The sequence below is a fragment of the Pinus tabuliformis genome, chromosome 2_1 (assembly GCF_031772625.1).
Source record: "Pinus tabuliformis cultivar Carrire ecotype Pingquan chromosome 2_1, CPIR1, whole genome shotgun sequence".
NCBI classification, from domain to species: Eukaryota; Viridiplantae; Streptophyta; class Pinopsida; order Pinales; family Pinaceae; genus Pinus; species Pinus tabuliformis.
This window is the reverse complement of record NC_142299.1, coordinates 608,246,672-608,268,788: the sequence shown is the minus strand read 5'-3', so window position 1 is coordinate 608,268,788 and position 22,117 is coordinate 608,246,672. Positions and strand designations below refer to the sequence as shown.

General features: G+C 38.7%; 1 protein-coding gene across 13 annotated transcripts in view; it reads left to right on the top strand.

The window, feature by feature from the left end:
- LOC149201970 (pre-mRNA-processing protein 40A-like) overlaps positions 1-22,117 on the top strand; it is a 415,839-nt gene that overhangs the window by 345,646 nt on the left and 48,076 nt on the right. For 6 of the 13 annotated variants that reach the window (XR_016253883.1, XR_016253881.1, XM_089403054.1 and 3 more), the window contains one exon: positions 70-193. Coding sequence is in view for 10 of the 13 variants with exons in the window: in XM_089403054.1 (XP_089259180.1) it covers positions 70-193 (124 nt within the window). In the remaining 3 variants the exon portion in view is untranslated. Of the gene's footprint in view, positions 1-69; positions 444-627; positions 663-22,117 lie in introns of those variants that run through there. The other 7 variants (XR_016253882.1, XM_089403051.1, XM_089403052.1 and 4 more) reach the window with 5 other exon arrangements.

The window sequence follows — 22,117 nt, the reverse complement described above, 5'->3', positions numbered from 1 at the left end:
ACAAACAATTTCGACCTTCAAATTAGTGTCGCTGAGAGATTTCCTTTTTATCTGTATTTATATGTAAAGCAGCATGGACATGAATCGGGTTCACATAGGGAGCACAGACATAAAAGGCGCAGGCAAGATCAAGATGAATCAATGGGGAATGGATCGACAAAGGAGCATGAGGATGGAGAAGTAAAAGATGACGGTGAATTTCACTAGGCCTCTATCTTCAAGTCATTATCCTTTGTCATTAAACCAAATTTGATTCCACTGTTCCTACAAGTCTGCTGTATACAATAAGGATAATAGAAGTCATCTTTAACACATTACAAGCTAAGTTAAAAATATTCAGGGGCAATTTTTTAATTTGTACGCTTCTGCAGATATGATTATCTGTGTACTTCTTTCGGATGTCAACATTTCTTTTATTATTAAATTAATTGGTGTTTCTAGAAGTTCTGCTCTTAACTTGGTTAAATATGACATCCTCTTAATGGACATGGTTACAATTGCTCGCTTTCATTGTTCCCTTAACTGACATGGTTATAATTACACCCTTTCTTTTGGTCAAACAAGATAGAGAAGGAAAGGAATCCACTCACATATTTTATGTATCTGTTGTTTTTTGTATTATTGTAGAATCCTCCTGAAACAAATATTACTCGGGTTACAAGGTAATATTCATGTGATCTTCTGTTTTGATGAACATTTTCTTTTGTTTACTGCACAAGCACGGTACTATCCAGACTGTTATATCAGTTGATATATTTTTATCTTAATATAGTTATGATTTATTCCCAATATAAATAATGATAATACTCCTGCATCCAGACATTCTGACTTAGTGTGGTATCTTATAGGTTGTCCTGACTCCTGACACACATGCACACTTTCAAATCCTTATGATTATATTATATTTAGCTTCTAAATATATCCAACTGATTTTGTTATTTGGATATTTGTCTATTAGTGCATATGATTTTATATCTGACATTTAAAGATTTAAAATTTCCATGGCCATTCCATTTGTTAAAATGGTTTCAACTTCGTTGAAGATCCCAATGGAGCAAAACATTGTGGGTCCAGTTCCAGGTACTGAACAGAAATAGTATTGTACGTTCTTACAAACATAATTGGTTGTTCTACAAGCAAATTATGGCCTATAGTAAATTAAATCCCTTTACAATTCAATTCCACTCTGAAATTATAAATCGTAGTGTTGACCTCTACTGGTCAACTACCCATGCAGTGCACCCCGTTTTTCTTGACAGAAAGAAGCAGCACCTGATCAGCATGTCCGTGCCATCCTGCCATCATCAGCAGCTCGATCTTTTTGATTGTAAACCCAGTCTGCATGTATTAATTGTAAATAATCTTAGCAGACATGAGTCATGTATGTAATTTGCCCAGGTGGACCTAACTTTCTGATGATAATCTACGTCCCGGAAGGTTTTTCGTCTCACCGATCCACGGATCGGCAGAGTTTTCCTTCAAACCTGACCCCAAAGCCGGGATTGATTTTGTCATTGGAGTTTCAGGAGAATCCTAGTGTGTTGGTCTGCTAGATTATCGTTGTGTCGCAGAGCTGGGTGATTTATGAGGGTCTGTATTAAGTGGGCTTGTCCCCTTGAGATGTAATTTTGTAAAAGTCATGATGTAATGTGTCCTGAGGGTCGAGAAATGTTTTAAATCCCCTCATGAGTCCTAAGTCCTAGGTCCTAGGTGATGTTTCCAATGGCTTAGTTTGATGATCCATCTTAAAATAAATTAAAAAATTTTAAAAAATGAAGCAAAAACCCTAACTAATAAAATAATAATATTTTAAGTTAATAAATCGACGGATGAGATCAAGAGATGTCTTGATCCTCATCAACGGTCGAGATCATTTCTACATGGATCACTCGAACTAGCCGTTAGGATCATTTCCTTTATATAGGGTCTTAGGGGGTCATTTGAGATCATCTGATCTGTGAGTCTGGACTGAAAAAGCTCTCTTGTAATCTGATTTTCTGGTTAATAAAAAGACTTTGGGGTTCAAAAAAAAAAAAAAAAAAGAAAAAAAAAAAAAAAAAAATTTGTTAGATTTTTTAATTTTAATTTAATTTTTTTTTAGTTTAGTTGGGGTCCAAAAAAAAAAAAAAAAAAAAATATTGGAAAATTATTTTGCCAGATTCAGTGATTTTCATGTTATATCTTTTATGCTGAGATCTAAAATTTCTAAGTCGAGACACGAAATTGATATCTGGTTAATAATTTACGATTCTCGTGGTGGTTTCAAGCATTCATCTTTTCGAAGTTTTCAATTGCTGGATATTGTTTTGGTTATTCTTAAAGCATTGTGTTTTAGCTGATGCCTTTGATGACAAATGATTGCTGTTCACGGTTTATTTTTCTATCATCTAACAAGTAATCGTTTTAATAACAATCTCTTAAGGCACTGGTATGCTAAATTAATCAAATCATTTTAGTGCTTATCTTAATCGTGTCTCGTGTCTCCCAACCAACTGGTCGACAGTTGGTCTCATCATCTCACAGGGACTACCCCCCTTAGCCGCGGGAGACAAGCTTAAACGGAGGGATCGGGGATCAGAGTGACAGCCCCCGGTCTGAGTGTTGTCGTGTCAATCTGCGCGACAACATTTTTGGCGCCGTTGCCGGGGACGGAGTTTTTCTGTTCCTGGGGTTTCATCGACAATCATTCATCTTCTCATCTTTCTCATCTCTCAGTTGAGCTGGCAGATTCAATATTTTGGCATCTTTTCATCATATATCAGCAGCGCCTCTTGGGTTTGTTTCCTGTTTGGGTGGCGACTCCACTTTCTCATTTTTCCCAGACAAGAAGCTTTCCTCATATCTGCTTGTGGTTACTTTTTGGATCCTAGAATCAGATTTATTGTTCAAGTGGCGACTCCACTTCTCTCATCTCTTAATTTTCTTGAGCAGAAATCTCTTTCTATCATCCATTTGATCCCTTACTGTTCATCATGGATTATTCATGTAAGCCATGTCATTTTACTAATAATCTCCATGATCTTCCGAAAGAGGCCATTTCTAAATTATTTAAGTTCTCGGGTGATGATCCGGTCGCTGTTAAACATCATTTAAACATGTTTACTTATGTAAAGATCTTATATTGTAGATTTCCTCAATATAATCATGAAGACTTCAAGATGCGTCTATTTGTCCATTCTTTAGAGGGTGATGCCTTGAATTTGTTTAATAATTTTCCTAATGATTTTTTCACTTCTTTACAAGACATTCTCGATGCCTTTAAAGATAGATATGATAGTCCAAACAGCTTGCCTTCTACCTCTAAAACCGTGCAAAAAGAAGAAAGTAATCATATTAAAGGTCAAGCTGTTGAAGAAAGTTTTCAGGATCAGAATGTGTCATCCACCGGAAATATTGTAGATCAAGTTCATGATAGTGAAAAATCAGGGACAAATAATAGTGAAAGGGAAGAACAAAAGCAAATTATACAAGATCTAATGATGCTGGTAAGAAACATGGAAAGCAATCAAACTAGTCTTATCAATGATGTTAAAACTTTAGGCACCCACCTGGAAAAACGTAATAGGGAGTTGGAGGTTATTCAAAATCAGCATGCTGAGGAAATTGAGGCCATGAAAATTAAATATGAAACAGAAATTAGAAGCATGCAAAGCAAGATGTCAGTCTTAGAGGAAAATATGGTGACCATGAAAGCTGATCATGATAGGGAAATTGACTCTATGACGTTCAATCATAACAATCAGTTGGCTGACATGCAAGCGAATCATAAAGAAGAAATAAATTTCATGCAGCATTGCTTGATGAACATAAAGGAAAGGAATGATAAAGTAATAAAACACATACAAGAACACCATGCCATACAAATCAGTGCTATAAGGGATGAATGCTCTAGTCAGATAGATGCCATTAGAATACAAGTTCAAAAGATTCAACAATGGTCAGATGATAAGAGAAACCAGGAGCCTTCTCATTTGCCGCAACAAGTTCCATCTTATTATGAGGAGGTCATTAGGTGGTTAATTGAAGATGATCTAGATAAGCTTAAGAACGATAAAAATCAGATGCAAGACACAAAAAGACTTAGCATGCATATCTTACACACTTCATCTGATAGTTTTGAAACAGAAAGCTCCATATCATCAGTAATTCAACCTGCCAGAAAGATAAAGTGCAAGAGAAAGAAAATGAGAAGAAGATTTGACGCATCAGACGGCCGCGAGCAGCTTGATTTTCGGATAGGAAAGAGCCCTACCATATGCAAAATTGGACATGGCACATCCGACAAACAGCCGACAGATTTGCCTGAAAGCAGGCAAATGCTCAGTATGCACTTTATTGAACGCATCTGATGCCATGGGGCATTTTTTGTATCGTATTTCTAACCCTACTCCTTGTTTTTTCCGCATTTTTATTTCTGCTTTAGATAGTCAATAAATGAAGAGCTTTTATCTTTCCTGTGCTTAATGTTATATGATGATTTTTGGATGGACGCTACTTATTTTTGTGTTGTATGGATGCAGATTCTGGATTCTCACATTCCTGCAAGCAGCAACGTGTCCCCAAGTAGAGCCAGATGTTGACCTCTACTGGTCAACTACCCATGCAGTGCACCCCGTTTTTCTTGACAGAAAGAAGCAGCACCTGATCAGCATGTCCGTGCCATCCTGCCATCATCAGCAGCTCGATCTTTTTGATTGTAAACCCAGTCTGCATGTATTAATTGTAAATAATCTTAGCAGACATGAGTCATGTATGTAATTTGCCCAGGTGGACCTAACTTTCTGATGATAATCTACGTCCCGGAAGGTTTTTCGTCTCACCGATCCACGGATCGGCAGAGTTTTCCTTCAAACCTGACCCCAAAGCCGGGATTGATTTTGTCATTGGAGTTTCAGGAGAATCCTAGTGTGTTGGTCTGCTAGATTATCGTTGTGTCGCAGAGCTGGGTGATTTATGAGGGTCTGTATTAAGTGGGCTTGTCCCCTTGAGATGTAATTTTGTAAAAGTCATGATGTAATGTGTCCTGAGGGTCGAGAAATGTTTTAAATCCCCTCATGAGTCCTAAGTCCTAGGTCCTAGGTGATGTTTCCAATGGCTTAGTTTGATGATCCATCTTAAAATAAATTAAAAAATTTTAAAAAATGAAGCAAAAACCCTAACTAATAAAATAATAATATTTTAAGTTAATAAATCGACGGATGAGATCAAGAGATGTCTTGATCCTCATCAACGGTCGAGATCATTTCTACATGGATCACTCGAACTAGCCGTTAGGATCATTTCCTTTATATAGGGTCTTAGGGGGTCATTTGAGATCATCTGATCTGTGAGTCTGGACTGAAAAAGCTCTCTTGTAATCTGATTTTCTGGTTAATAAAAAGACTTTGGGGTTCAAAAAAAAAAAAAAAAAAAAAAAAAAAAAAAAAAAATAATTTGTTAGATTTTTTAATTTTAATTTAATTTTTTTTTAGTTTAGTTGGGGTCCAAAAAAAAAAAAAAAAAAAAAATTGGAAAATTATTTTGCCAGATTCAGTGATTTTCATGTTATATCTTTTATGCTGAGATCTAAAATTTCTAAGTCGAGACACGAAATTGATATCTGGTTAATAATTTACGATTCTCGTGGTGGTTTCAAGCATTCATCTTTTCGAAGTTTTCAATTGCTGGATATTGTTTTGGTTATTCTTAAAGCATTGTGTTTTAGCTGATGCCTTTGATGACAAATGATTGCTGTTCACGGTTTATTTTTCTATCATCTAACAAGTAATCGTTTTAATAACAATCTCTTAAGGCACTGGTATGCTAAATTAATCAAATCATTTTAGTGCTTATCTTAATCGTGTCTCGTGTCTCCCAACCAACTGGTCGACAGTTGGTCTCATCATCTCACAGGGACTACCCCCCTTAGCCGCGGGAGACAAGCTTAAACGGAGGGATCGGGGATCAGAGTGACAGCCCCCGGTCTGAGCGTTGTCGTGCCAATCCGCGCGACAACACGTAGTACAATCACTGGATCTTATATATGGTCTCTTATTGCAGCTTTAAGTCTATGATTGATTGAATTTTTTTCTAATCCAATATATGATGATTTTCTAGTTAAAATGTGAATGACTCAATTTTTGTTGCCAACTATATAATATTGGACTTTTAGGGCAACTTTCTAACATGAATGCTACTGTTGAAGAATATTTGTGGAAATTTTGGTCCAAAAAACCAATTCAAAGATTCACCCTAAACATTTATCCTAAAATTCCAGTATTATATAATTGACAAGAAAATTTTGGAAGCATTCACATTTTAGGAATATTTATGGGAATTTTGGCCCAAAAAATTCAGTTCACAGATGGTAACCTCTAAAGCATTCTCTGTTAAATGTAGTGGTTTGCTGCCACCTGATCCCATTGTGTTTTCTTTCTCAAACGATGAAACTTGTTGTCACTGGAGTACCTACTTGCAGAAGTTATCAGATGCAGATATTTTGTGTTGCATATATTTTATTACCATAACTTGTGCATACAAAGGTCCAGATTGATTTTTGTGGGTTAAGAGGGAGCATTGATGAAACCTATAAAATGAGAGATATATTTAAAAATAATCTAAAGCATAAGGTGTTGAGAAATATATAGGGCTGCAATTAGGATGATTTCTCTTAAACCTGATTACTGCTTGTGATGTCTTTTTACTTTTTCTTACTTATTAGCTTCTTTTCTTATTATTATGTTATTGTTATTATCAAACAACTACCAAAACAAGAAGATCAACAATACACAAGAACACATGATGTGGGGTGCAAGCCAGGGCCAAAACCTCTCCACTTGAGAGGAAAACCCACAAATCTCTTCTTCTTATAGATTCTTCAAATGACGAATTCCAAGACCTCTAGACCAAGACTAATGCGCTTCCAAGACCAAGCCAAACCTTCTTGATGATGTGCTCCTTTTATCCAAGTCAAACCAGTCAAATCTCTTCCAGCTGCACAACTTCGATCCCCAATGACAGAATTTCGACCTCCACTGCAGGTCTGAAATTTTCAGCCCCTGCAATAGCTACTGTATCCACATGTGTGAGCAATTCTAGGGCTTCCAAAGCTTCCTTTGACCTTCGCTTGGGTTGCTTCTTCTTCTAGGGCTTGTAGGTGACCTAATAGTCCTTCCTTCGACCTTCTTTCTGCAATTTCCTCAACTTCGACCTTGCAGCATCAAAACCCTAGCCTTCCTTCTTCGCATGTGTGAGATAGAGAGAGAGAAATAACCCAAACCTTCGTCTTTCGTCCTTCTTCCTTCTTCGCTAGCCTTCTTCTGCTTCTCCTTTGCTTAGATGATGAGAAGTGAGTAAGTGTCCATAGGAGGTCGAGTTCCCTCCTATATATACGCTTCCAAGGAGGATGACATGACCTAATGAGGCTGACTTCTTAGCTGCCAAGCTGACTTGATCTTGGAGGGTATTTTGACACTTTTAAATACAAAAATAATTATTTTTACATGTTACAATGTTCCCAATGGGGTCTTCTTCATATGACAATGACTCTATTGACTTCTTGACACTAGGACAAACCTTAGAAGCTCTCAATGGGTGCTTGAATTCTAAATAAAAAGACCTTGAGCATGAAACCCATGCTACAAAAATAACAATAATATTTTTTCTTTCTTTTTACAATATACAAGAATCAAAAGTACATTTCATATTTATGAAAACCGAACCTAGTTACACATTTCAACACTACCTCTTAACTAGGGAGGTATTCATAAATGGTACTTGGACATTCTCAAACTGAAGAGATCTCATAAGACGAGTCAGATTGGTAAGCTATCTCATAAGCTATCATTTTAGTTTATCTCTTTGCATCATACCAACCAGCATTGTCACATAGCAAGGCCTTGACTGACAACTATATCTCTCCACAAGATCAAAGCACAATGCTGGCGAGACCAATGACTGATTGACACCATCATCATTGTCTCTCAAGGCACATATCCTACCTGAGTGTTCATAGGGTAATGTCCTTTTATGTTTTTCCATTTCTTAGAATAACACATCCTCAAGGAATTTCCTCTTCGACTACTTTTACCTCTTGGATGCCCTACCTCATCCTCAAAGAGTATTGGAAACTAGATGCTTACCCAATCCTCCTTTCTGATCTTCACAAAGTGAAGATCAGAATGATGTGTCTATCTCTCCCTCTCAATTAGGGAGGATATATCAACCAATCCAAGCTTGTCCCTCAAATACACAAGCTTCTTATTAGGAAGAGATTTTGTCAAGATGTCAGCTACCTGCTCATCTGTGGAAATATACTGTAGTTGCAACACTCCATCTTGCAAAAACTTTCGTATGTAGTGATACTTGTTATTTATGTGCTTTGTCTTTCCATGGAACATTGGGTCTTCAGACAACCTTATTTAGCTAGTGTGTGTTGATTTGTGGTAGCATCGGATGTGTTCTAGCCGTGAAAATTGGTGGAGAGGCTAAAGCACATGAGATTTCCAAGGCCCAGAAATGGTTTGGGGAAATTATGCCTGGTTAAGGAGATATTAAAATAATTAATATTTTTAACAGAGTTCCTAAGTCTAAACTTAGGAAAATAAAAATATTAACGAGTATTAATATAAAACTAGGTTAGAAGGTTTTAAATGACATGGATCAAGCCAAATCTAATCTTAGTAGTTGATTAGAGATGTAATCTCGGTCGTTGAAGACTCAACAGAAAAAGTATAAGAGGAGGCTTGAGGGTCAGTTGGAGATACATCATACACCAGAAAGATTAGTCATTCGATTTTTTAGAGTGTGGTTTGCTAAGAGAAATCAAATCAGTGATCAGAGTTGCATAAGGGACAGTGAGTACGAGGTAGAGAGGTAGACATAGAGCTAGAGGGAGCCACGCAGAGCCAACAGTGACTGCGTAGAGGCCAGAAGGGCCTGCGTCATCCACGCAGAGGATGCAGGAGTGACGCAGAGAGCTAGAGAGGTTGCGCAGAAGCTCAGAGGGCTTACGCAAAGGGTTTCAGGCTGACACAGAGGCCAGGAGGGCTGGCGCTGAGCTTCAGATTGTGCTGGAGAGGGTTTCGTGTGGCAGACTTTCATAATATATGCTTCCGAATAGAGAGGTATTATTGCCAGATTATTTTCTCTGTCGGGTGAGCCAGTTTGGCACCCAGTTGTACTCAAAAAGACTGCATAATAATATAACCCTCAGAATTGTTGCACAGGTTTTCCCAAGTTGGGTTTTTCGGGGGACGATTGTCCAAAAATAACGATGTCCTTTGTGTGTTTGTTATTTCTTTTAGTTGTTGATTTGTAGATGGTTGAGAGTGTATTGTGTTTATTTCAGCGTTTATATGGTTAAATGACTTGTTATTAATTAAACAAGTAGGTGAAATAAACCAGAGAATACAGATAAAATTTCTAATCGGTAATACTTAGAAATTTCAACATGGTATCAAAGCGTTGCTGATCACAAGAGAGCTGCAGGCGCCAACTGATTCAGAGAATTTGTAGTAGAAACAACTGTCCCGAGTGACAGAAGTTGTTCCTAGCAGAAAGCAATAGAGAAGGGTTGACGCAGAGGGTCTGTGTCATCAATTCGAGCTAGAGAGAGGCCAGCACAGAGGCGAAAGAATGTAGAAGAGGCTCACGAAGAGCCATGCAGAGACCAGGAGGGTTGACGCAGTTGGCCAAGGGAGCAATTCAGCCAGTGCGGGGATTGCGTAGAGCCTAGAGGCTCAATCCTTCAGTTGTTGGGGCATAGGAAGCTGTGGGCAGATTGTGGGGAGTGAAGCTGGTGGGGTGTTGTTGCTGTCGAGACAGAACAATACCTAATGGGGCAAAACCAAGGTAGAGGGAATCGCTACCTGGGCGGATTTCTAGCCAAGAAATCCAGATCAATATTGCAAGTGCATAGGAGATCGGAGAGGTCCAACTCGACGGTTGGCAGGCGGGTTTCCAAGAGGGAAATCGAGACTCGGAGGGAGTCTAGCAGAGAACTTCCAGAGGGAAGTAGAGACTCAGAGGAGTCGAAAGGAAGAGCAGAGAGATGGCCATGAATGGATTGAGGGATCAGGACAGGTTGGACGGGGCGTCCAACTCTGTCATTTGTAAGGCCAGGATCCTGTCCATTTAGATAGAGATTGCATCAAGGCCTTTGCCTTGAGAACCGTGGCGATCCCAATCAACTCAGTTGACAATAAAAAGTATGAGGATGCAATGACTAAGGCGAAATGCATAATCGTCGATGGGGTCAAGGATCATGTGGTCCAACATATTACCGAGAAGGAAACGATGAAGAAAATGTGGGATACCTTGAAGACATTGTATCAAGGCACTGACGTGCGGAGGAAGATGCTACTTGAGAATTAGCTGTGGTCGTACCAGATGTAGAAGGGGGAGCAAATAGATCACTTCCTCGATTGATTGAAGGAGATTCGGGACCAGCTAACTTCATTAGGGGCCACGCCGGATCAGGAATTGATGGTGAGGACCGCACTAAACGTAGTCTCCGAGGAGTCCAAAGTATTTTGGGCAGGGTGAATCTTCTAGATTGGGAAGAATTGTGGGCAACTCTTCGCCAAGAAGAGATCAAATGGCTGACTAAGATGGGGAGCAGCAGCAAAGGGGATCGAGTCAAGAAAGAGGAGGAAGAGGATGCAGCTCTAGCAGCTGCGGGAGAGCATGGGAAGAGGAAGAAAAATGACCTCTCCAAGATAAAGTTCTTCAACTGTGGGGAACTGGGGCATTATGCGAACTAATGTTCGAGGAAGAAGAATAAGGGAGAGGCGTCTGACTCCAAGGCAGGGCTAGCGAAGGCGGAAAAGGAGGTAGAGGAGGATGACGATTGTGCCATGAGTGCTCATGTACCTCTAGAGAAGATGTGGGGAGACATTGAGCTGTAGTCAGGAAGACTATAGGTGATGAGGGGCAGGATCCTTGAGGTGCCCAAACTCTTGGATCATATCCGACTACAGGAGCCCCGAAGAGATGGTAGCAGGATGTCGATGTCGGTAGAAACGGATGCGTATGAAGCGGTAGAGAGTGCTACAGTGCAGTTATTATATCATTTTCCACTTACCACTTAAAGGATGTACCATGGATATGTCACCCCCTTTAGGGGTTGAAACCACCTAATAGGGTCCTTGGTTCACCCCCTATTGAGCTTGGAGACACTTGTACATGCCTAGTGTTACTTGGGAGCAGGAGCGAAAGCAGGGAGCGGGAGCAAAAATGTGTGCGGGAGCAACAGTTTCAAAAGCTCCCGGTTTGGGAGCGAATCCTGGAGCATTTTTTATATAATATATATAATTTTTTATATTTTTATATTTTGATACATATATGTCAACAAAAACATGTAGAATTATGAATTAGATATAAAAAACATGAAAAAAAAATAGATTGAACCATATCACAACAATCATCTAGAAGTTATAATCTTCATCAACCACGTCCACAAGTTAGTAACATAGTAACATACAACATATTGAGTCTCGTGATTCATCAATCTTAAAGTTTCAAGCTTTCAAAATTCAATATATAACATTTATGATCATTGATCACCAAAGTTGTACTTGTAAGCTAAGTGTAACCATTACAACAAATAATATCTAACATGAAATGAAATGTTATAAAATGAAATGAAACAACTTTCACATTTCATGAAGCATCATATTCATAATTCATTACTAATGAGTTATAATTGCCAACTTCAAACTTAAATTGTCATATATTGTTTAAAAAAATATCATAATAAATATGAAAGAGTCAATAGTTATAAAAACTACTAGAAACTAGAAAAGACAAGTAAATCTATTATCTATTGCTTATGCTTGGGCCTCTTGCCACCACGAGAAATGTCTAATTTTTTAGTCTTGTTGGAAAATTAGGATCTTTGTCATTAATATCACCCTCTAAGCATTAATATCCAAAGGTATCTTTGTCATTACCTCTGTATCCGTATGGGGATCTTTGCCATTAATATCACCCTCTAAGCATTAACATAAGAAAGAAAAAGCATAGCATGTCAACTCAAGATTTTGTTTGAGTGATGCATACATTTTTAGGAGGGTCATGATAGAGGAGTTCGACAACCAATGTCACTAACATCAAGGTACATATAGGGATTGGTGCTCTTGATTAAATACGAGTTCCATACCCTAATACATGACAAAATTCAATGGAAACATTGAAATCTTGAAAAACTGATAAGTCTACTGGATTTTGAATGAAATCTAAAATTCTACTTTCTCCATATGAAATCCAATGAGGTCGGAACCACTTTCAAACATCCTGAGTCATTTCATGGTTAATTCTCCTTAATCTTCATTTTCATCCTTTTACTTTAAGAATTTAACATTACCATGAATCGCATATCAATACTAGGGCCATAGGCTCGATCATTAAGCTGCCCCATTCAAAACTTATTTGTTTCTTTGAAAAGAAATTGCATTTGGAACATTACTACAACAACAAAAACTTGCAAAAAAGGCTAAATGCTCCCAAAAAGGTAGGGAGCAGTTTTTTTTAGGGAGCATGCTCCCGACCCGCTCCCGCCCGGAGTGCGGATTGGGAGTGGGATCGAGGGAGGGGTGCTCCCCCGCAACACTGTACATGCCAAAGCCCATTATGGAAGGGCATGCCACCATGAAGTGCCCCATTAATCCCATGACTTGTAAGCTTTATTACTTGAGTATCCTATGGCTTGTTGTATTGGAGGGCAAGGGGACGAATTAGATCTTGTACATGATTGCAGGTGGGTTTTCATTTGGGGATTGGTCTCCCTATTCGAGGTCCTAGCCCTCCAGAGGGCCACATTGGCACTTGTAGGGTGAGCATTGAGAGCCATGGGCCTCCACCATAGCAGATATTACTTCATGGATCCCCAACACTGATCATTGATTGCTCGTGTTCCACCTCTTGGATGAGGATACTACACTTGGTTCACCATGCCCAACCGACTCCACACTTGCACCATACACTTGGCAAATGTTCCAGGGTCTAAAGGATGTCTCCTGCTGCAGAGGGAGGGCTTTCATCACCATCCTAGCCCTTACAGATGGTCTATAGGCATTTTCGATCCACTTGGAGACCCATGAGGATGTCCTTGTGTCTCCACACCCACTTGGGAGCACCACAAGTTCTTGCTTGGGAAACAAGCGGCCAACCCCTTGTCCACTATGTTGGGAGTCCATTTCTAAATTATGGCACCCCTTGGAATTCATTAGGCCTCCGCAAAGGCCCAATGACTCACTTTATTGATCATTTGATCGTCTTGAGAGACTTATTCATATAGTATTGAGCTATTTGGTGGGCTTGTCACCAAAAGTAATGTTATTATGCACATTTTATTTTAGGGGCTCAATTAGGCCAATTTAGCTAAATTGAATTCATTAGAGAGTGTATAAATAGAAGTGAGATGATTCATTTTGATCATCATCACTTGGATTGGGTTATCTCCTCTTGTGAGAATTTCGCTATCCTTCTTGGAGGACGAGTTTGGATGAATGGATGAATTTTGATGTTTGGATCTCTTTCATTTTGTCTTGGAGCTTCTCTATTGGCATATCTTGATGATTGGATATACTCTTTCTTACATGTAAGTGCTCTTTTAATGCTATTCTTGTTATTTACTTTTGTCACATGCATGTTGTTGGGATTTTTCGCTATACTAGGCTGGAATTTATTGCTTTTCTTATTTGAAATTGTGGGAATTTGATCTTTTATAGCGTTGCATCATGTCATGGGCCATGTATGAATCAGTGAATGTTCCTAGAGATAACGTGTCAAAATTTATCTTGATATGTCATCAAATATTGCAAATCGAAGTGTAAAGACCTTGAAGCTTCTTCCCTCATGCTCTAATGCCATGCAAAGTTGTTTTCAAGGCCTCCTTGACCAAGTGAATCTATTCCAAACTACAAATTCTCCTTGACTCCATCTCTCCGAAAGGACAAGGCACTAATCCCCCATTGGTGATCATTTTCAATGCTTATTCTTTTCACCTCCCTCTTTTTTTAGGCCTAGCCTACATAGGCTGCCTAGGGTGTCAATTACCTCACAATCAAGCCATCCAAACATTTTGATTTTTGGTCCACAACTGCGCTGATGTTTTCTCTAAAGGCCCTCCAAATTTAAAGCAAATTCGACGGTGGGATCTCGAGATATAGCAAGCCCTAGCTCAAGGACCATTTCTTGCCCTAGGTTTCCCTTGGCTAGTGACCTCATTTGGATCATTGCATCAAAATAAAAGATTTTTTTTCCTTTGATCCACTTCTCCCCCTCAATTAGGTCAAGCACACCCTTGGTTGATCAATTCCATCCCCTTGACCTAAATTTGGGTCCACTTGGTCCCGTGTGATCCCACAACCTATTGAAGTTAATTTCACAAAGACCACTTGAAAACCAAGTTTTCACAAGGATTTCTAGGACTAGGCATCTTCCTTACAAGTCTTATCCTCAAACCCTAGCCCCTTGGAATCCCCTTGGCCCTTCCTAGGGTGCCTTATACCTTGCTTCTCAAGAAAGCAAACCATACAATTGAGTTTCTCGTGAATAGGCCTTAGGAATCACTCCTAATCCTTTCGTTGACTCATTCATCTAGTGATTCCCTTTATACCGAGTCTCCTCCCATTGGTGAAAGTTTGTAAAGAGTAGGGAGCCTTAGCTGAGGTGACAGTGGAATATCGCTCCATTATTGCCCTTGACCTAGCAGCTGCCCTTGTAAGACCCCTGCTAGTTTGAGTGTTAACAGGCTCTACCTGGAACTGATTGAGAATATTCACTGCAAAACAAATGTTTGATTGAATATTCACCAAATACATCAGAGAGCCAACCAATTGTCTATACCTTGTCGGATCCATAGGGCTAGAATCAGAACTTCTTAGCCTCTTCAAATTTGTGACCATAGGTGTTGTCATAGGTTTGCAGTCCATCATGTAAAACCTTTTCAACATTTCAATCATATATTTTCCTTGACCTAGATATATTTTGTCAGGTCCTTGCCACACTTCCAACCCCAAATAATAGTGCATCAACCCTAGATCCTTCATATCAAATTTTGCTACCAATTGCTTCCTTCACTCTTGAATACGACCTTCCACACCTGTCATGAGAAGATTATGCACATATAGAAGAATGGTTATTGACTCATTCTTCACAACCTTGATATAGAGATTCAGATCAACATGACTTTTCAAGAAGCCCAATCTTTGCAAATATGTGTCCATTCTAGCATACTGAGCCCTTGGTGCTTGCTTAAGGCCATAAAGTGCCTTCTTTAGCCTGCTGACACGAGTTTCTCTACCATTCACTTCAAATTGCAAGGGTTGTTCCATATAGATTTCTTCATCGATAGTACCATTCAGTAATGTTTCCTTGACATCCATTTGATGGATGTTCCATCCCATTGATGCTGCCAAAGAGACCAACAATCATATCATTTTATACCTAGCTGTAGGTGAAAATTTCTCTTCATAATTGATGCCTTCTTGTTGGGAAAAACCCCTAGCCACAAATCTTGCCTTATATTTATCAATACTTCCATTTGCTGCATGTTTAATCTTGTAGAGCCACATGGAAGTGACCACAGATTTGCCTTCAGGCCTAGGAACGATTTCTCAAACTCTATTCTTCATTAACAATCAATATTCTTCTTCATTCATAACATCTTTCCATCCTTAATGTTTGACAACATCTTCAAAGGTGGATGGTTCTGCTTTGATTAACTTAGTTGTGTATGCTGCATACCTTGAATATCTTTTGGGCTTCTCACTTTCCCTAAACATACCGTTGGTTGCTCCATGTCCCTCTACAACTAGTAGAGTAGACTTTAACCAATTAGGTCTCTTTCTACTCTTGAGGATGATCACTTGTTGCACAGGTTCATTGGGACCACCTTCTTCATGATTTGAATCCTCTTCCTCCCTAATGCATTCTTTGAATGTTGGAAGTTCTTCATCATCAAAGTCAATTGGGAGGTCCTTTGATTTCTTGAATGCAATACTTTTATCAAAGATCACATCTCGGCTTACTTCTATTCGATGTCCTTCCTTTATGTAGATCTTATATGCCTTTGAAGTGTTACTATAGCCAACAAATATTCCCTTCATGCTTGTAGGATCCAACTTCTTTCTCTTATCTTTCGGAATGTGAATATAGACAGGACAACCAAATATTTGGAGATGGTCTACACTTGGTTTCTTCCCAGTGAATGCTTCCTCGGGAGTCATGTTATCTAGTGATCTGTGAGGACTTCGATTTTGAATATACACAACAGTTTTTGTTGCTTCACCCCACAGAAATTTAGGCAAGTCTTGATCATGTAACATGGCTCTAACACTTTCCTCAATTGAGCGATTCTTTCATTCAACAACTCCATTTTGCTCTGGATTATATGGGACTATCAACTCCCTCTTAATTCCAACCTCCTTACAGAAATCTATGAGTTCCTTTGATGTGTATTCTCCTCCATTGTCAGATCTTAGTACCTTTATCTTCCTTTCTGTAAGGTTCTCTATTTTAGCTTTAAATTCTTGAAATTTGTTGAATACTTCATCCTTGGATTTCAACAAATAGATCCATGTTTTCCTTTAGTGGTCATCAATGAACGTTACGTAATATAGATGACCTCCAAGAGACTTCGTAGACATAGGACCACAAACATCACAATGAATGAGATCCAAGATTTCTTTTGAGCTTGAAGCATTGCTTCCAAATGGTCTCTTAACATATTTCCCTAATGCACATCCCTTCCACACTCTTTCATGATCCTCTTTGAGTTTAGGGATGCCATTCACCATTGAATTTAGAGTTGGTAGGATTTTGTAGTGAAGGTTGTGAAAATTCCTAAACCCGATATCCCTACTGCAACGACTGATATTACTTCCCCTACTTGTTAAACCATACAAGTTATTTACTGTGTTCTATGGTAAATATCAAAGTAAATACAACTGCAACATTCACTATTTAAAATTAATATGCCGAAACAAGAAACTGAACAAGAAAAAGATAGAACACATTGATACATTTATTTTTTGACAAATGTCTGCGGAAAAAACCAATGCGGGAAAACTAGTGCAACAGTGTTATGAAACCAGCTCAAGAAAAGATAGAAAATATAGATCAACGCCTTAGAATTCAGCCTCTTCGAGGGGGCAACCTCCTTTACATTACATAAATGAATAATTCTTCGATGATTCAAATGACAAAACCTCCTTTCTATATATAGGAGTCTAAGGAGTCACAATATAATACAGCCGACCTAACAATAATAATATAAAGCCACAAAAATAACAATAGAGGGATTCCATGGGGCACAGAAATAACAACATGGGGGTAATAGGGGCACAACAATATAAATAAGGGGTATAACTACAATAGTAATGGGGTAATCACTAGTATTATAGGGACCCAACATGCCCCTCTCCTTCAAAAAAGTGTTGTCCTCAACGCTTGAGTAGTTCTGGATACTTCTGCATAAAATTCTCATCCTCCCATGTGGAATCTTCAGCGGATAAGTTCTTCCACTTGATAAGATACTCTGAAATTGATCGATTTCGTAGCTGTCGAGTTCTTGTTTCTGTGACTGCTTCCGGTTCCAATATAATTTTTCCTTCCTCGTCAAGTTCTGGCAATATTGTTTGAACTGGGAGCTTGTCGCCTATAACCTTCTTTAAACATGAAACATGGAAAAATGGGTGCAATCGAGAAGCTGCAGGAAGCTCCAATTTGTATGCCATAGTACCAATCTTTTGCAACACCTTGTATGGACCATAATACTTTGGTGATAATTTATTATCCTTCTTAGCTTGCTTTAGGGACATTTGCTTATATGGTTGTAGCCGTAGGAATACCCAATCACCTACATCAAAACTTCTTTCACTGCGATGTTGATCTGCCTGTTGTTTCATTCTATTTTGTGCCAACACGAGGTTATCCTTTAAGAGTTGGAGGACTTGTTGTTGATGTTCGATGTGATGTTCCACTGCCTGAACCTTAGAATTTTCTCTTAAATATGATGTGATGGATGGTGGTTGATACCCATAAAGTGCCATAAATGGGGTCATTTTTGTTGCTGTATGGAAGGAAGTGTTATACCACCATTCAGCCAGAGGCAACCATTTGACCCATTGTGTCTGTTTATCAGATACAAAGCAACGAAGATATCCTTCCAAACATTTGTTGACTATCTCACCATCAGATTGAGGATGATAAGATGAGCAATGAGCTAACTGAGTACCAAGACAAGAAAATAATTCTGTCCAAAAATTTCCAGTGAAAATGGGATCTCTGTCACTTACAATAATCTTTGGGTTTCCATGTAGCTTTTGAATTGTTTCCATAAATGCAGTAGAAACTGTACTGGCTTTAAATGGATGTGATAATGCACAAAAGTGTGCATACTTGGTAAGTCTGTCAACTACCACCATGATGACACTCTTTCCCTCAGACTTGGGTAAACCTGTGATAAAATCCATTGAAACCTCCTCCCAACGTTGGCTTGGAATGGATAAAGGTTGTAATAGACCCGGTGTCTTAATTGTTTCAACTTTATTTTGTTGGCAAACCAAACATTCCGCCACAAACTTTTGAATATCTGATTTAAGGCCATCCCAAAAAAATTCCTTCTTAACCCTGTGGTAAGTTTTTAAAAATCCTGAGTGCCCTCCTAAGGGAGAAGTGTGCAATTCCATAAGAATCTTTTGTTTTAGCTGGGAATTCTTACAGAGGTATAAGCGATCTTTGTACCATAACGAATCATTTTTCCAGCTAAATGTATCAGACGTACTGGAATCTTGTTGTAGCTTTCGAATAAGTGCCCACACTTCTTCATCATTCTTCCATTCCTCCCTTGCTTCGTTTATCCAATCTGGTTGGATAATAGAAATGGCGCACAACAATGCTTCCACATCCTCATCCTTTCTTGAGAGTGCATCTGCCACCACATTTTGCTTCCCTTTTTTGTAGATGATTTCAAAGTCATAACCCAACATCTTTGTGACCCACTTTTGTTGCTCTTCAGAGGATAATCTTTGTTCTAAAAAGTATTTAAGGCTATCATGATCCGTTTTTACCTTGAAGTGTCTTCCCATTAGGTAGGGTCGCCATTTCTTAAGTGCATGGAGTATTGCCAACATTTCCTTCTCATAAATAGCTTTGCTTAAAAACTTTCCCTTGATTGGACGACTTTCAAAAGCAATGGGTCTTTCATCTTGCATTAGAACAGCACCAATTCCATTTCCTGAAGCATCACATTCCACAATAAAGGTTTTTGTGAAGTCCGGTGTAGCTAAGACCGGTGCTTGGCACATTGCCTCTTTAAGATGTTCAAAGGCCTTTGTTGCTTCCGGAGTCCATGAAAATGCATCTTTCTTCAATAATGTTGTTAGAGGTGCTGCTATTCTCCCATAATTCTTAACAAACTTGCGATAATACCCTGTCAACCCAAGAAATCCTCGCAGATGCTTTATGGATGTGGGGATTTTCCATTCCTTAATGGCTTTAATTTTGCTAGGGTCTACCTTAACTCCTTCATGAGATACAATATGACCCAAATATTCCACCTCCTGGACTCCAAAGAAACATTTGGATCTTTTTGCATATAATTGTTTCTCCTCCAATAGTTGTAGCACCTTGTCAACATGTTCAACATGATCCTTCCAAGACTTGCTGTAGATTAGTATATCATCAAAAAATACTAACACAAATTTTCTAAGGAATGGTTTGAAAATTGAATTCATCAAACCTTGAAATGTTGAAGGTGCATTGGTAAGGCCAAAAGGCATGACCAAAAATTCATAATGACCCTCATGAGTTCTAAATGCCGTTTTCGGAATGTCTTCAATCTTCATTCTGATTTGATGATATCCCGAACGAAGATCCAACTTGGTGAAGTAAATTGATCCATGCAATTCATCCAGTAATTCATCAATGACAGGAATGGGGAACTTATCTTTAATAGTGAGCTTGTTGAGCTCCCTATAATCCGGACACATGCGCCATGATCCATCCTTCTTGTGCACCAATACTACTGGAGCAGAGAAAGAACTTTGACTCGGTTGAATTATACCAGCCTCTAGCATTTCTGCAACCATACGTTCAATTTCACTTTTTTGGACATAGGGATATCTGTACGGCCTGATGTTTGGAGGAACACTTCCTGGAATCAGATGAATAGCATGATCATGATCACGCATAGGTGGGAGACCTTTGGGAGTCTCAAATACCTTGGAATGATTGTCCAGGACTTTTTGGAGATCTGGAGAAATAGATGATTCCAATGTGGAAACATCTAGCGAACATAATTGTGCAATTACACCTCTTTGCTCCTTTTTTAGAAGCTTTGTCATACCATTAGAGCTGATTATCTTTCCTGGTTTCCCTGCAATACCCCTTAATTCAACTTCCTTTCCTTCCATAGAAAATTTGATGAAAAGTTCTTGAAAATTAAAAGCTATTGTACCCAAGGATTGTAGCCATTGGACTCCTAGTACAACATCAGCACCTCCCATTGGAATGGAAAGCATTGGGCTAGTCAATACATATTCTCCCATGGATAGCTTGATATTATGGCACTTTCCAGAGCAATTTATTGTTCCTCCATTTGCAATCATCACTTGACACTCTGGTGCTGGATATAGGAAGCAATTCAATTCTTTTGCTACCCTACAATGAATAAAATTGTGGGTGCTTCCTGAATCAATCAACACTATTACCTTTTTCTTCTTGATTTGTCCTTCTATCTTGATGGTTTGAGGAGTGGTAATTCCCGCCAATGCATTACAAGATATGGTCGGATTTATTTGTTCTTCATCTAGGCTTTGTTCCTGGAGTATATCTTCTTCTTTTGACCTTTCTTGCTCCTTTTCTTCTTCCTCTTCACAATCTATGTAGAATAATTTCTTCTCAGCACACTTATGACCTTTAGTGTATTTGCTATCACAACTGTAACAAAGCCCTTTTGCTCTTTTTTCTTCCAATTGTTGTGGTGTCAACCTTATAGGTTGTGGAAGACTAGGGGCAACAACACTTCCGTCTTTATAGTTGTGAGTGGTATGCTTCCTGGTTGCCATAATTTTGCTTTCCATTTTTCTTGCTAACCTGAATGCCTTCTCTAATGAATCAGGTTCCCAAAGGCGAACATCATGTTGGATATTATCCTTTAAAGACCCTATGAACACATCAATCCTATGCTCCTCTGAATATCTTTTACCCTTATGTTCAATTTTTGGAACTCCTCAATGTGCTCCATTATTGAACCCTTTTGTTTGAGACTTATCAATTGGCTAAAAAAAGTGTTGCTTTTTGTATCTTCATAATGTGCTATCAATTCTTCCGTAAAAATTGCCCAAGTGATAAATTGTTTACGAGAGCAAAGCCATTGATACCATACAAACTGATTTGGTTCCAAATATACAATTTCCATACGTACCTTTTGTGTGTTTTGCACATTATTGAGATCGAAGAACTGCTCCATCTGTAATATCCATGTGGCGGGATCCTTGCCATCAAACTTCCTCATATCGATTTTTGGAATATGGTGAGTCTTCGATCCAACATTAGCGTCTATGGAATCATGATTAACATTTTTTTGTTCTCATCATGAGTTTCCTTTAGTACCCTTTCACCCTTAGGGACCATTTCTTGTAGCAACTTATTCATATTTATCTTGAATTCGTCCATGTCTGTCTTCAAATCTATCTTCAAATCATCCATCTTAGCTTCCACGTCAATCATCTTAGCTTCTACGCCTTTCTTTAAACAGTCCATCTTAGCTTCTACACCTTTCTTTAAACCATCCATCTTAGCTTCTACATCTTTCTTTAAACCATCCATCTTAGATTCTGTTCCTTTTTGTGCAAGGGACAGTTGTTGCACTTGTCTTGTAATTTTGATATATCATGTTGCATTTCTTCCTCTTCTTCATGAGTCATGCTAGAGCTTTCAGGTTCCTTACTAGGTGTTTGCATTTTCTTTCCTCGGGGCATCAGTTACCGATAATAATGCTCTACTATGCCCTTTGAATTCCTTCAAAATAAATTTTCAAACCAAGCTTAAGCAAAAATTTAAGAAAATCTACACACCTTTTTTCACTTTGTAGGAGCTCGATATTGCCTCTGATGTATCTCTGTACTTT